The 16,768-nt window shown below is 41.4% G+C and overlaps 1 protein-coding gene across 1 annotated transcript in view; it reads left to right on the top strand.

Moving 5' to 3' along the window:
- Positions 1–325: 325 nt before the first annotated feature.
- Positions 326–16,768, top strand: part of LGR5 (leucine rich repeat containing G protein-coupled receptor 5) — a 27,349-nt gene continuing 10,906 nt past the window's right edge. The window contains exons 1-9 of the mRNA XM_035002129.1: positions 326–872; positions 2,869–2,940; positions 5,737–5,805; positions 7,175–7,246; positions 11,027–11,098; positions 11,248–11,316; positions 11,458–11,529; positions 14,896–14,961; positions 15,898–15,969. Of these exons, the coding sequence (XP_034858020.1) occupies positions 526–872; positions 2,869–2,940; positions 5,737–5,805; positions 7,175–7,246; positions 11,027–11,098; positions 11,248–11,316; positions 11,458–11,529; positions 14,896–14,961; positions 15,898–15,969 (911 nt within the window). The 5' untranslated portion in view covers positions 326–525. The remainder of the gene's footprint in view (positions 873–2,868; positions 2,941–5,736; positions 5,806–7,174; positions 7,247–11,026; positions 11,099–11,247; positions 11,317–11,457; positions 11,530–14,895; positions 14,962–15,897; positions 15,970–16,768) is intronic.

Raw genomic sequence — 16,768 nt, 5'->3', positions numbered from 1 at the left:
GTAGAATAATAGGTTTTGTAGATTCAGAACAGTCCAGGGAAAGCAAAGGCATGCGGGGTGCCTGGGTGGCTCAGTGGGTTAAGCATCTGACTTCAGCTCAGGTCATGATCTCGGGTCTGGGGATCCAGTCCCGAGACTGACTCTGCGCCCAGCAGGCGGTGGGGGGGGGGCTGCTTGTCCCTCTCCCTCTGCCCCTCCCCCTACTCGTGCTTTCTCTCTCTCTGTACCTCTCTCAAATAAATAAATGAATAAATAAAATCTTTTAAAAAAAAGGAAAAGAAAGCAAAGGCATGTATTTGGCTTGGGGGAAGGGGGAAGAGAAAGGGTGTCAGAGAGAAAAACTGAAAGATCATCACACTGAGACTTCATACCTCAGGGGAGGCCACTTCTGTGCATGGAGGCATGTTACCCACAAGCCTGGAAGGGAATCATAGCTCCGTGGAATTTTAATAGCCGAGGGGCTCTAAGAAGCCATGGTTCTACTGGCAAGTGAGGAAAGCCTCCCACGAGAGCAAACTGTTCCAGATGCCTGGGCATCCCGAGGTCCCTGAGCCCTGTTTCACACCTGTTCCTCAGCATACTGAGAGTGTCCCTGCAAGGCTGACCTCCTGCCTGGGCTTTGCCCTCTTTACCATCCTCGCTGCTTGCTTCCGCAGGCGTCTGGATGCCAACCACATCAGCTACGTCCCCCCGAGCTGCTTCCGTGGCCTGCATTCCCTGAGGCACTTGTGGCTGGATGACAACTCCTTGACAGAAGTCCCTGTCCAGGCTTTCAGAAGTTTATCAGCACTGCAGGCCATGACCTTGGCCCTGAACAAAATACACCACATACCAGACTATGCCTTTGGAAACCTCTCCAGCTTGGTAGTTCTGTAAGTTTTATTGACTTTCTTTCTCTCTCTCTTTTCACACTTTCTAAATTTTCACCGCAGGACATGTTGGCCTTCAAGTGCTGGCCCTTCATGCCTTGAATAGGGACTCCCTGAAATGACTTGAGAATATTAAAGAATTCAGCCAAGCACCTGCTAAGTGCCATGCACTTTGAGGCATTCGAAGATAAACTACAACCTCTGTCTTAGGGAAGCCCATGTATATTGTTCAGACAATCGTCACACTGTACAAAGTTAGTCCAGTGACAGAAGTGAATAAAAATTCCTTATTTCTGATAATTTCTAATTCAGGTCAAATTGAAATATGCCCTTCTTATTATTTAATAAATTTTTTTGAACCCCTACCAAGGGAAAAGAAGTAAGGACAAACCATTAACAGGGAGCTGTGCGTTTGTGTGGCCTTTTTTCCCCGATGGGTCTAGATTTCATTATTTTAAGTAAACCAAAATGATTCTCAAGTAATAGTTTGAAAAATAATCAGTCTCCTTTAAGGGTGTAGCTGTATGCCCCATGTGTATAATATAATGGTCAATCAAGGCTGATAAAGGAAAATAGCAGCTGCTTGAAAGGCTGGAAGATCAGTTTGCCGAGGAACCTTGAGGAAGGCTTCTTCTGCCCTATTTCTCCCTTTGCTCCATGCCCGCCCACGGGCCCACCACTGCCTTCGATTATTCCAGTTTTCTTGATTACCTGTCTCTCTCTTGTATTATCTTCCTTTGAGGGCTGGCCAGCATCTTATCCATCTTTTTAGGTTCCCCTCAATCCCCTTCCCCCATGTGTTGCATGTACAAGATCTTCAATAAATGTCACAAAGATCTCACACGAAACCAACATAGATTTATTAGAATAAACACCTTAGTTGGGGTACCTGGCTGGCTCAGTTGGTTGGGTGACCAACTCTTGGTTTCAGCTCAGGTCATGATCTCGGGGTCGTGGGATCAAGCCCCAGGTCCCGCTCCACACTCAGCACTCTGCATAGAGTCCGCTTGAGATTCCTTCCCCCCTCCCGCGCCTCCCCCTTCTTCTCCTCCCCCCACCACTCGCTCTCACTCTCTCACTATCTCTCTCAAATTAAATAGATAAATAAATAATAAATAAATAAATAATAAATAAATAAATAAAATCTTTGAAAAAACAAACAAACAAAACCTTAGTTTAAAGGATAAGAAATTTCGGGCGATATTGACAAATTTCTATACTGACTCATGCATATAAAGATGATACTGCTGACCCACCAGAAGCTGGGTGTGTGCTTTAACTTTTTCCCCCACCTGAAGGAATGGATTTACAGAGACCCAGCTATTCGTCACCCTCTTCTCCTTAAGCCCATTTTCCAAAAATCCCTTGGGACCTGGTCCAGTTTTCAGTTATATACACAGCTGTTCTCATTGGCCCTGACTTAACTGACTTACCATTGAGCCAAAGATGATAATTATACATGTTAATACTATGTCAAGATAACTAATCTCCTGGGGCAGCCAAAAAAATCTGATCACCATTCTCTGTGACTAAAATTGTTGTTGCCTGTTAACCTGTGGTCCCACCCTGGGAACATAGCCATTTATAAGCCTGCAGCTTTAATAGAAAATATGCGTGTACACCAGGACCTTCCCTCCATCCTTCATTTGTCAATGATGGTCAGAATCTCTGCTTTAATATCCTACATCTGAAAGCTGTGTTAACAACCTGAATTTACTTTTATCAGTCATGTTGCCCGTATTATTATATACTCCCTGACATCTCAAACGCAAAAGGTAAAACTGTCACTGCCTATTAAACTCTGTAGTATAGAATCATCTATGGTAAGAGTGGATGGGTCATATAGCCTTGAAAAAAAAAAGTTAAAAAAAGCATTTCTTATATATAACTAGCACATTCTTTACTCTAAGTTTCTTTGGATTTAAGCAATCAGAAGGCTGTGCCGAAGTTTCCATGAGCAGTGTGCCTTCCTGACTGTGTCCGTAATGTTCTCCTGCAGGCATCTCCATAACAATAGAATTCACTCCCTGGGAAAGAAATGCTTTGATGGGCTCCACAGCCTAGAGACTTTGTGAGTTGACCTTTTATTTGTTTCCCTTTTTTCAGTGTTTTCATGAGTATTCTGAAGGAATCAAAATAGCCTTAAAGTCAAACTTGCTGTTTGGTTTGGTTAATTGCCTGAGCTTTAAACAGATATTTACAGTGGCTTTATCTTACACACACACACACACACACACAGAGCTAGTAAAACTGAGATTTTATTTTAATCTAACAAGAGTGGTAAATTAGAATGATTATAAGCTAAATGAGATGTTCTCTACTTAGCGACTGTTTGCCTAGGAATGTGTACTCTGTGTCAAGGATCAGTTCTAATCTGTCACTCAGGCTCACTATTCATGAGTCTAGTCCAGGCATGCCCCCCTTCCCGGCCCCCACCCAGTGAGAGGATACCGACCAGACAAATGCTGGACTTTCCAATCTGAGATGAACAGGAGTTCCATTAGCAAACAACAAAGTGATTCAAAAAAGTAAAAAGTAATAATAGTTACCATTTATTGCGTATATCTCTATCCAAATACTGCACCATTCGGCATATGTGGTTTCAGTTGATCCCACAACCCATCCTACGAGAGCGGCTAGTCAGGTTTAAGTTATTTTAACAACATGACATATCTAGGCAGTAGCATAGCTGGGATTTGCTTCTTCTCGAGTTTGACTCTGAAATCCATGTTTACCAGCATACACTACTTCCAAAGAATAGGTCAAAAGCTCAGATCTGAATTGGTACCTATAATAAAAAGAGAGTCCAGCCAGCTGACCGCCTAGAGCCTTTCCCAGAGCCATGACGGTGAGAGTTCACATGTTCTCGCGGGCCTCCCCAGGCCCCAGCCGTTTCAGGGGAGGAGCTGCTCTTCACTGCCCTAGCGGAGTGAGAGGTATAATGAGGGTGAGGTGACAGGCTTTGGGGGTCCTGAGTGTTCTGGAGGGGGGGTGATTCCAGTTTTGCCCTCCTCACCCCCATATTTCTAATACTCAGGTACTGTAAACCACCCAGGGCCACTACATCTACAGTGATGACTGACCCGGCCTGCAAAAGGAGAGACCAAAGACCACCTCTCTCGTGGCCTTGGAGCCCATTATTCGTCTGCATCCAGAGCTTACCATTTGTACTTGGTCAATTTAGCCTCTAATCGGGTCTGGGTCTGACGATTTCCTGATGGGCCATCTGTTGTTGGTGGCTCAGGTCAGTGAGCGCTCCCAGCTCTCCTTCCTGGGTTACTTACGTCACTCTGTGTTTCCTCGTAGAAGGGAGGCATCGTCCTCATAAGGAGATGCCAAAGATGAACTTCTCCAGGCAGAACTTTGAAGTCAACTTAAAGGCACAGGCAAACCATTCTTATGAGGTGCTTGGAAAAATTAGAACTTCTCCCTTATCTACACAGGGCTGGGCTTGGGATCTTAGTAATGGAAAGCACCTTCCAGTCCTTTCCAACACAAGAGGAACAAAAAACAATATTGGCTTTGATGGGTATTTCCATAAATAGGCTTTCTTTCCCCCCCACCCCATGTTTGAGATGAGAACCCAGGATTTCATGTAAATACCATAGAGTCAAATATTTTAGGGCAAATTCATATGAGTCTCATTGTCCCCCACCCTCCTTTCGCCTTGCCCAGGGCTACAGAGGATCAGTAAATTGGTTACTCCCAACCTCTTCCTCTGCCTCACTAGAAACCCAAGTAATTTATAAGGACCCAATCCTCCATTTAATCAAAACAGAGCATCTGGAGAGATTTACAAACAGGAAGAAAATTTATGTCCACAAAAGACATGAGTTTCCTGCCTGCAGTATAGCTTAAGGATGGTTTGTGCCAGACAAGTAGGAATCTTGATTCATGTTTAACTCGGTCAAATTATCTCTCTCAAAATTAAAAAGCAATTCTTCTCCATAGAGGAAGATCTAACCACATCTGATTGCCTGACCAAAAGAGTTTTCTGCGTCATCTGGGAAATCTGCCATTGCCCGAGACTAGGAGGCAATTACTTTTTCATACGAAGTTGTAGATATAAGGTGGAGTTAGTCTGAGTAATGGAATTGAAAAGGCATTTGTGTCATAACAGATAGAGAAATTAATGAGTTGAAATTGTTTGGCCATGCCATCTCTGGGCATGAAGGATAATGTAGAGCTTTGCCTCACAGACCGAGGAAAACATACTTCTGGTCTGAGTCTTTATTTGTGACCCTGAAGAAATTCTAGACCTGAGGCCCTTCCTGAGAGTGCCCAGTACCACATACACCTCTCCAGAAGCAGACTGTCATCCTGGACCTCAGGCTGGGAGAATCACAGGCACTCTACAGGAGTCAGGGATGAAGCAACTCTCCAAGATGTCTTCTCAGGCGAGACTCTGAAAAGCAGAAGGAAACATCAGAGTGTGAAGGTGGGAACAAGAGAGGAGATGTGATTCAGGAGCCAGGAGGAACACACACACCAGCTGACAGCATGGTGAGCCAGGTTCAGGTGAAGAGCTACATGGTCAAGCCACCAACAACCTAGCCAAGTATCCCTCCTACTTGGACATTAACATGGCTGTATGTACCGCCACCCCCCCCACCACCATTTTTAAATACCTCAGTGCCATTGAGACTTGACTCTGACATTTCTCACGAGCAGTCTAATGACCACGTTAATGCAGAGACTGGTGGAATGATGGTGGACAGCAAGCCAAGAATATCTCTCTCCATGAAGAGAAGGAAGGAGGATTTTGATCAGTGATCCTGACCCATTGCAATAGGGTGTTCACTTTCTCTGTAAATGTATATAGGAATTTTCAAATAAAAAACTGAAAATACTATTTACTTCTTTTCAGAGATTTAAATTATAATAATCTTGATGAATTCCCCACTGCCATCAGGACACTCTCCAACCTTAAAGAACTGTAAGTATTTAGGACAAATTTAATGGGAGAACTCTCTTCTTTGTGAATTCACTTTAAAATATATTTGACTATTGTACCTAGTATGACTGACTAGAAAATTTTTAAAGTTTGTATAAATAATGGCTGAGTACACTTGAAACATATTTTCATTTAGTCTATCTCCAGCAAACATTAGATAATCTTTTTTAAATTTAGAATGGATTTCCCTAAAATATGTATATTAGAAAAAATATACATAGTTCTCTAAGTTCTCTTTTCCTAAGCTATATTCCCCCAACATCTACACACTTCATACATTTATAAAGAATTGTCACAGAATTCAGTTATTTGCTGAGCATTTTGAAGAACAAACTTTTCTAGGTCGTTTAAGTCTAGGATTAGAGAAACAAAATGCATGTGCCTAGTACCGTGCTAGATGTTTTCACATACATCATCTCATATTCTTCAAATACTTCATGAATCATATTTAATTTTTAAAAACCCACCATTTTACTAAAGTAAAGCTGACTTTCAGTTCTTAGGTTGCATCCATTGTCTTTTATATGCTATAATTCAATTAGCTTTTCTTTGTACCTAAAAATATGAATAATGTATGTAAGGAATGTTCCAAGACTTGGAAAGGACAATAAACGTAGAGCCTATTCTCTTGGCCAAGAGAAATGAGAGACACAGCTAAAGGAGGTAGACAACAGGGCTTGTTTGGAAGCAAAAGACTTTAGGAGGGTTCTCCCTCAGGAGCCCCCACGTGTGGCTCAACTGGGAAATCCTCATGGTCTATGGTCAGGCAGCCCAAAGGCGCCTCAGCCAGTCGCCGGCCCGTGGAACCCAAAGAGCATTGACTCTGCCCCTCTGCCATTCAGACAACACTAGCACCCGGCAGAGGAGAATCGGTTTGTTATTACAGACTCACTGAGTACCTTCCTTCAGCTCAGGAAATCTTGTCCTCATAAGGAGCTTACTTAAATCTCTACTTCACAGCAGCTTAAGTCAATTTTCTCTTCTCCTCGCTTCAAACGGGGTCAGGAGAAGTGATCATAATCCTCTCTCCAAAGATGGTTCCCTCTGTGTCTGCTTGTTATACAGTGGTTTTCTACTGGATATGAACAGATGGATTTTCTTTTTATAACATTAGGTTGTAAGCTTCCGTAAAGCACAACTGTTCCTTTCGATTTCTTTATTCCTCTTTCAAGAGGACAGCTTGTGATTTCTTTTTCTCCTAGAGAGCACATAAGCTTCAAAATGCATAGAGGAATTTAACCTTATCCTCTAGCTATCAAAGACGCTGATCACTGCCACAGGAAGAGAGTACTATTATATAATGTTACCCTGCAGGTTATTTTCTTAAAGAAATGTTTCCCTCTCTTTCTAGAGGATTTCACAGCAACAATATCAAGTCAATACCCGAGAAAGCATTTGTAGGCAATCCTTCTCTTATTACAATGTAAGTGGCCGTAGTTCTTTTTGATTTTTCCATCCTGAGATATAATACATATTGCAATTTTAAATATAATAAAATGAATGTCCTATATATTCCCAAGTTTCGTCTTTGTCAATATAAGATTCTTTACAGAGAAGCATCTATAGAGATGTTTTGCCAGGTTTCAGCTGAATGCTGAAATAACATAAAAGATTCTTTTTTTCTAGGACCTCAGGTGTGCATTGCATTATGCTTCATATCTTCAGAGGCCTTGACTCACTTCACAGTAATCTTGTGACATACTTTCACTTATCTCTATTTTCTAAGGAATAAAACTGATTTTTAGAGAATCATTATCAAGGTCACCTAGTCATTCAGAACTTGAACCCAGGTATACTAGAAATACAAATTTTTTTTTAAAGATTTATTTATTTCAGTGAGAGACAGAGTGCTCATGCAGGGGGAGAGGGGCAAGGGAAGAGGGAGAGAGGAACTCAAGCAGACTCCGCGCTGAGTGCAGAGCCTGATAAAGGGCTTGATCTCAAGACCCTGAGATCACAACCTGAGCTGAATCTAAGAGTCAGATGCTGAACTGACTGTGCCACCCAGGTGCCCCTATAAATTATTATAATAGGAGTCCTTTACAGCAATAGACTCCATTGATTGTGGGCATTGGGGGGATACTGTTTTATGCGAGGTTTCTGTATCTATTTGTTATCAAGCCCAAGCATCGAGTCACATTTATACAATTACAAGCTCGGTTTTAATTCTAGAAAGGTGAATATATTCTAAAAAGATGTATATGAGGGTTTATATACCATAAAAGCACAAAATAGAGTTACAACTACAGCATATAGTTAATTAGTTATATGTTTCACATTTAGCACAGACAGAAGATCAATCACGTGTAGATGCACGGGAAGATGAAAACAGGTGTTAGGATGGTTCTTCGTTAAAAGACCTGGCAAACTGGGGCATAGTACTGGCCTGAGATCATGCCGGAGGTGTCTCGAATCAGCAGGAGGAGAGAAAGGACAACTGTTGAACATGACTCTAGGGGCATTTCTTGGCAGTTATTCATCCTGTGCCAATTTGATTAAGAGGCTTTCTGGAACCGTGTAGTATCTGTCACAAATGAGCTGGAATCCCAATTAGCCCTGACAAGTGAAAAAAAAAAATAAATCCCATTCATCGTTTCTGAAATAGTCTGACAGTATGTTGGCAAACTAAGGGTTTTAAAGTTTATTGCCAATAAACATTAGGCCTCATTAGAGAGTATTTACATATTAAAAGTTGGCAAATTTCATTGCCTTTGCTTCTTTTTCCTTAGCGCCACAAGACTGAGTTTTGTTTGTTTGTTTTTTAATCACTCTTTTGATATGCTGATACCACTTGAGAAAGGACTAACAGCCCCCAAAATTTATTAGTGCTTCTATCCAGTATTTTATGGCGTTCACTATTTTCTCCCTGAAACTCTCCTCACCTTGCTTCTGCCTGTTTCTCTCTCATCAGTCACTGCCACCCCCTGGCAGATCCCCAATTCCCAGTTTCTGTGAATGCTTCCCTGTCCCATTGGCTACGCGGTCTCCATTTCTCCCTCTGAGGTCCCCATCCTCTGCGTAACTTCTCAGACCCACTGCCACCAGCCTCTGCTAGCCACCATCTCAAAGTTCTTGCCGATCTAAGGCTCATCCCCCTGCCTCCAGCACAGGAGGATGGAGGCACAGCATCCATCTTGTCACCCTCTTACTGTGGAACATCCGGAGATTCAGGACCGTCTCTTGTCTCATCGCCTGACCAGCTCTCCACAGCTCTCCTCAATTACCCGATGGCATAACCCAGATCGACAAAGCTGTATCCATAGAACAAAACTCTTTATTTCCTTGCTCCTATGAGTCCATCCCCTCACCATGCTTATTGACATTCTGTCTCCCAGGGCCCGTTTCAAATGACATTACATGAAGTTTTTCTTGATCTCACAAGAAAACTCCTTCCCGAGAACCCTATAACTCCTTATTTGTGCAACTTACGTACATAAGCATGGGTATTCATTCATATCTGCCCAGTGTACATACGTACATATATGTATGTGACCATAATTATATACATACAAGCATATGATATAGATAAGGGACAGTGTGATATTATGAGAAAAATTCCATTTTTTTTAAGATATTATTTATTTATTTGAGAGAGAGAGAATGAGAGACAGAGGGTACGAGAGGGAAGAGGGTCAGAGGGAGAAGCAGACTCCCCGCCGAGCAGGGAGCCCGATGCGGAACTCGATCCCGGGACTCCAGGATCATGACCTGAGCCGAAGGCAGTCGCTTAACCGACTGAGCCACCCAGGCGCCCAGAAAAATTCCATTTTTTAATCATAAGACCTATATTCTAGCTCTAGCTTTTTCTCTTATCGATGATCTAATCCAAGGGAAGAGGGCAGGAGGACAGAAGGAGACGTAGGTTTGTTGGGTGACAACTCTAACCCAGGTCCGCCAGATGTTACACAAGCATGAGCTCTTTTAATCTGTACACAAACCCTACAACTCAGATTTATTATCCCAGTTTAACAAATGAGAAAAGTAAAGCTCTGGGAGGTACTGAACTTGCCAAAGTATCTGAGCCTTAGTTTCCTCCTCCATAAATGAAATAAATAATATCTAAGCATCTGTGCTCTGGTTCTTATAAAGTTGTTGAGTGGATCAATTGAACTATATACGTGAAAGTGCTTCATCAACCAGAAAATGTTATGCTGCTACTTATTTGTTCTATCCCAACTGATTCCAAGCTTCTTTAGGGCAGGAACATTTTAGCCATCTTCTTCAAACTCCCAGAATCTAGCATAATGTCAGGCACATGGTAGATACTTAATGATGGCTTTCCTTAATGACTCAGTCTGTAAATTCCCCCATACATTGAGCACAGTAGACACCAATAAATATTTGTTGAATTTCATTGAACTAGGATGTCTTCTCCACTAAGACCTATTTGTAGGGCTTCATTGACCAGACAGTTCAAATACCATTACTGAAAACATCTGTAAAACAAAATATTTAAGTTCTAATAATGCCTCACCTTTTAAAGCAGTAATTAATTTTTTAGAAATCTAATGTTGCCAAAAAAGCAGAAGAGCAAATTTCCTCTCAAATACTTTGAAGAGTCCTTTGTGTATGTTATGATAAGATTTGACCCGAGGATCTAACCTTCATGTGAATCTGTAGAAATGCATCTTTCTTTATTTAATGATACAATTGCCAGCACCTTGAATTACCTTCTTGCCACTTAACGGATATGCCACAGATGTTGGAGGCAGAGGAAGATTTTTAGGTATACCTGCAGTCTGTTCACTTGCTTTTCTCTTTAGTACCTATCACATATCTGCCTTGCTGTCAGAAACTTTCATTTTTATATAGTATGGATTTCTTACCAAAAATCTCTTCATGGGATGCCTGGGTGGCTCAGTCGGTTGGGCATCTGCCTTCGGCTCAGGTCATGATCCCGGAGTCCCAGGGTCCGAGTCCCACGTCAGGCTCCCTGCTCAGCGGGGAGCCTGCTTCTCCCTCTGCCTGCCGCCCCCCTGCTTGTGCTCTCTCGCTCTCTCTGTCAAATAAATAAATAAATTCTTAAAAAAAAAAAGTCTCCTCATGAGTTAAAACACTTGTGTTTTACCAAGTAACCAGGAATGTTATACAATAGAGTACAATCAAGATTACATACATTTAATATATTCGTCAAAATTTTGAACAGGTATTCATTTGTCGTTCAACTTTTATACTAAGACATTGGTGTTTGGATTTTTTTCAGACATTTCTATGACAACCCCATCCAGCTTGTTGGAAGATCCGCTTTTCAACATTTACCTGAACTAAGAACGCTGTAGGTTTTTCTCTTACAGATCGCTTTCCCCTTGCAGGGTACTGTAAAAACCAAGTGAATATTTTAAGTTAAAGTGCTTTGAAAATGGCACTAAAATTACCCCTTTCTGGAATCTTCTTCCAATAGTACTCATGTACCCCTCCTTTTAGGACTCTGAATGGCGCCTCACAAATAACTGAATTTCCTGATTTAACTGGAACTGCGAGCCTGGAGAGTCTGTAAGTACTTGAATAGGCTCTTGACTTTGCCCAGAACGTGCACTGCCCTTGAAGCCTGACCAATCTTAAAGTCAGTGAATAAAAATATGTCACTGTGCGATGCCTGAATAAAAGAAGTATGTCTGGTTTGTGTTTCAACAGGACTTTAACTGGAGCCCAGATCTCATCTCTTCCTCAAACCGCCTGTGATCAGTTACCTAATCTGCAAGTGCTGTGCGTATCAGGAAGGCAGTGACATTGTGTAAACAGGCAACTTCCATTTAGGAGCGAAATGGCAGGCGCTCTTTCAATAATCCTTGAAAAGGGGAGAAAGTTCTTTCCTTGAGGGCTCCAGGAGGTCGGTGCTCCCTCGCCCCTGTGGGCCGAGGAAGTGGCTCTCTGATGTGACCCCGGTAATGGTGGTGGCACACCCTTGGTTCCCAAGGTCCCATCAGTCTCCCATTAGAGTTTCAACTGGCACACGTTTCCTGTCAGAAAAGGGCTATGAACAAGCCTCCATAACTTCATTTCCCCCTCTCGAGGCTGTGCAGAACAGAAAAAAATTACATAATGGCTCAAAACCCCAATATGGATGCCAAAATTAAAAAGTAAGTTATCAGACCCATACAAGCCTTAATAAAGGCGACCAAACATTCTTCCCGTAGAGTTGTGGGGGCCATGTTGTAATGTTGCCAACAAGCGGTTAAACAGCTTGCATATGTGATTTCTGGTGACTCGGAGCTTTTTTTTTTCCTCCGCCTTTCCCTTACTGAAAAGTAGTTTATAGGAATCTGAAGAGCCTTGTTTTGACCTTCCATTTGCAACCTTCTCCCTCAACTCCCAACCCTATTATCGTCCTCTCGTGCATTGTGGAGACCTAATGAATGGACCCTTAGTCTCCCGTCATGGCTCTGTTCTCACACGGGAGACATCTGTGTCAGTTGAATGCCTGTCATTCCACCACAGGCTTCACCTCGTAGCAGCACTACAAATGTTAAGTGGAAGAGTGGGAATGTCTGCCACAATGATGCTGCCTTCCCCCAGCCCCGGCCCCCTAACCACTTCAGACTTCCGTTGTTCAGTGATATGGGGTTGTATGAACACCATGGGACAGGCTTGGAGTCAGTCATTCATGTATAGAGGGAGGGAATATGGAGTAAGTCTGCTTCGTCACCCCACATCGCCCGCTGAGGTGCAGAAACAGACAAGGAAACTGAGAATTAGGGAAGTGGGGTACATTTGTTGAAGTCACACTGCAGGAAAGTAGCAGAGTCCACATTCAAATACAGGCAGTTTGATTGGATAAGCAGGAGAAAGTGCGTGTATACCAGGTGGTGGAAATCTTAGGGGCCATCTTAGAATTCCGCCTACCACACCCCGGTGTAATTATCTTCATTTCTCGAGGAAACTGGCCTGATGACATGACTAGGATTTCACGCGCCGTAACTAGTACGTAAGAAGCCTCTATTTAAACTGCCTCTGTCTCCACTACGTCACATCGCAAATGGCAAACCACCCAGGGCTAGAACTGCATAAATGGAGGTTGACTGGCAAATTGGTTAAGAGCAAAGGCTCTGGGTCTGTTTTTCTGGTTCAAATCCAGTCTCCCTATATACCAGCAAGATTTCTTGAGCAAGTTATTTATCCCTTCTGGGGCTCCATCTCCCAATCTATAAAATAGAGAAACAGCCACTTCCTCCAGAGGATCCTCATGAGGATTAAGTGAGTTACTACATGTCAAACGCTTATACCCGCACCTGGAACGTTGTAAACTCTCAGGCAGTGTTAGCTCTTACCAACTTCTTTCTCACTTCCCTTAGACCATTATTCTTTCTTCAAGCTCTTCTTTCCTCCATTTGAAACTTGAAAGGTCTGAAAGAACACAAATACACTAACCACAGGAGCTTGTCAGTTTCAAAGCACTTCAACCTATAATTTTGATTTGTTCTTCACAACACCCTGCAAGATCAGCAGAACGGGTATCTCCTCCTTAAAGGAGAGAACGGAAAAAAAGGCCTAATGCTTTGGCCAGTGTTTCGATCAAGTTGAAGAATCGGTTGAAGTTGAGAGTAGAACTCAGGGTCCTGACCTCTACTACAATCTACTTTATGTTCCGGAAGCACAGATCTGCGAGCTCTCCTTCTCTGACTGAATCATCCACTGAGTGCCTGTTACATGAGGAAACGTCACTGTTGAAATTGTCCCCAAGTCTCTTCACCTCCCTGGGTATCACTTGACTGTGGGGGGCTTTCCCCACTAAGTAGCTGGTGATCTTAGGCAAATTATTTCACATTGTATGGTGATAATCAGTGTCTTCCTCATAAGGTGACCACAAGGATTAAATGAAACAATTTAGGTAAAGCTGTAAACATGGTGTCTATATTTAAGAAGCGCTTGATGAGTATTAGCCATGAAAATCATTAGGTAGAAAGTAGGCAGAAGGTGACACTATGTCTTTCTGTCGAAGAAGGTTTTCTGTATCCTCTACCTGGTACACAGGAAGAATTTGTCCCCTTGCAGTCTGTGAAAACGAGTGAACCAAATTACTATAAGCTGTGATGATATGTATGTCCATTTTATCACAGTCACTATTTTTTAAAAATATACACCATTTTGTTGACCAGGTGTATTTAGTAAGTACTTGGTGTGGGGTATGGTTTGGGGTTTTTTCAGTTTTTTGTTTGGTTTGGTCTTTCAAACCTCTAGTATAAACTACAAATTTGTGTTTGCAAACAGCTTCATCTGCATTATTTATGTGTAGTAAACGAACTGTCTTTCTATATAAATTCCATTCATTCAGTAAATGTAGAATGGAGTGCTCAATTACAAGAACAAAATAATTTAAAAGCCTCTTAGAAAACAGTATGGATTTTTCAGTTGCGTAGTGGTGATCTGGTTTTAAGAATTAGAATCAGGCATGAAAGTGTGTTAGTTGATTAACTGATAACTTTTTAAACATGAGACAAGATTTTTTTTAAGTATCTATGTTACTTTATCTATCAGCTTTCTTTTTTTAAGCGTTCTGCAAATTACCATGGCTTGCTTTAGATTAGTTATATTATACTATAAATATGTCCAGATGTTTTTGTTATTCTGTAATTTGTTGAGTTTTGGCTGAAGACTTTCTTAGATTTTTTTCCCCCTTGCAGCGATTGATTTCAAAGTTAGTGCTATGTTTTGAAGTGTTGTTGGCTTTTTTTTTTTTTTTTTTTAGTTGATTAGAAAAGAACCAACAATGACTCTCTTAGCTGTAGAGATATAGCAGCTCTTAGAGAGGCACAATTATTTAATTTAATTTGTACTCATTTCAGTAAGATAATAGCTAGAACATTGTAGATCATCACTAACAAAATATAAATAAATTCGTTAAGTAAATTATTTAAATCAATTAAAGAAGTACAACAGCTACATTTCAGTAAACGTTTGGATCTGTGCTTAATCCAATAATGCCTATGACTACCTGCTCCATGTCAGGGCTGGGGAAACATTCAGAGTCTGCCTTTGGAAGATATATCATTTTGGAGGGGAAAGGAGAGCAAAGCATGTTTCCTTAGGATTAATATGTAACAGATTTTCCCTTTTGTACCTTCTGTTTTCCAGAGATCTATCTTACAACCTGCTAGAAGATTTACCCAGTTTCTCAGTCTGCCAAAAGCTTCAGAAAATGTATGTCTATAAGAGTCTCTAAGTCACTTAACAAAAAACAAGAGCCAAAACTCACATATCCAGGGGTCATTGGTTTGCTTGCCCCCGTGATTTCACTAGGGAGACATTTGGTGCTTTCCCTTCTCATACACACAAGGTGTGACTGTGTAGGATGGCTATTAAGTTGGGAAACATAGATACTATTATTTTACCATGCATTGTACTGTAAGTAAAGCATTTATTATGCTCTTTCCACCCCAAGCTTGGTGTTATAATAGAACTTTGGTGCTATTGGAGCTTTGGGATTTTTCTAAGCTTACATCTCCAATGAGCGGTATTATTTGTAAATATGGGAGGGACTTGGGTTTGTTGGGTGTTTGTTTCACAACAGCCATCTTTAGAGGAGGTGTCCTATTTGTCATATTCGAGATGCCATTGATGCTTCTTAGGCAGGAAACATTTTAACATTCCTTTCTTAAAATTGCCTCCACAAAACATGAGCCTTATTGCTTTAAAGTCATACTTAGGTTTTGATCAAAAAGATATTAACCATCTATCTTCTCCCATTTCATTTTTCTCTGAATGCCTTTGGGCGATTAAGAGAGAAAAAGAAAGGCAAATCTGTCTTTAAAAGGTAATGGTTTGATGCTCTTGAAGACCTTCCAAGAATTCTAGAAGGGCTCAGAAGGCAGAGCCAGGCACCAAGTGATTGAACGAGGCTGGCATTTTTTGCCCACCCAAAAGAACTCATCGCTTCGTAAGAGAGGCAACACCTACGTGTATAAACTGGAATGTTCTTCTTTAAGCAAAACAAAAATTTTTAAATCGGTCACTTGATAGTCACACTTCATGTGTTCCTTTGATTGGGGACAGGTCATCCCTCTGTACAAGTTCTCTGAAGACTAATCTTTGAAACCAGTGACTTTGAAATCAATCTTTGGAACTCTGTCGTTTCAGAGACCTGCGACATAATGAAATCTATGAAATTAAAGTTGACACATTCCAGCAGCTGCTTGGTCTCCGAGCCCTGTGAGTACTGCCTCCAAGCACCTTCCCCAACACAGCACTACTTCCCTCATATTTTCTTTCTGCTGTATACGGGTATTGTTGGACCTTTGTGCCTACTTTTGCTATGAAAAGGCAAATCTCTTGCTCATGATAATTTTGGGGAATATATTCAAAAGTAGTAAATTGGCAGTCTGCTCTCTGACATGGAACTTGGATAAAGAAGAAGGAGGCCAAGCTGTTGCCTTGCCTACGAAACGCATTTCTGTCAGCAGCCTGGAATTGGTAGGGATCATTTTCCACACAGAAATGGGATGACCACACAATTCTTCCTGCCTGTTCATTTTTCCTGGGTAAACAGTTCTCAGTACGTGTCTCAAAGTACTTGCGAATCATCTAGGGGCCACTGTAAAGAATGCTGGCTTCAGGTCCTCACCTGCCTCATGAGTTAGAATCTCTGAGGTGCAATAACAATCTGCATTTTAATAAGTACACTAAGGTTTGAGCACAGATGCCCTGGAAAATGCTTCTGTCGAATTGTAAATATGGTATCTAATTCCATTTTATAATTGAAAACACCATATTTTAACCATAAATTAAAAAAATAAACAACTCAGTAACAGGTTGTTTTCTGTGACAGATCTTTTTCATCTTGAAACTGAATTTCAATGTAATTTTGATGAATAATGACAATATGTAATGTTTAAACTCTGGTATATTTTGTTAAAAATCCTTTTTTTCCTAAGGTTTTTTTTTTTTTTTTAAGATTTATTTATTTGGGCGCCTGGGTGGCTCAGATGGTTAAGCGTCTGCCTTCGGCTCA

The sequence above is a fragment of the Mirounga leonina genome, unplaced genomic scaffold (assembly GCF_011800145.1).
Source record: "Mirounga leonina isolate KUSES-001 unplaced genomic scaffold, KU_Mleo_1.0 Mir_126, whole genome shotgun sequence".
NCBI lineage: Eukaryota > Metazoa > Chordata > Mammalia > Carnivora > Phocidae > Mirounga > Mirounga leonina.
This window is presented reverse-complemented; position numbering and strand designations above follow the sequence as displayed.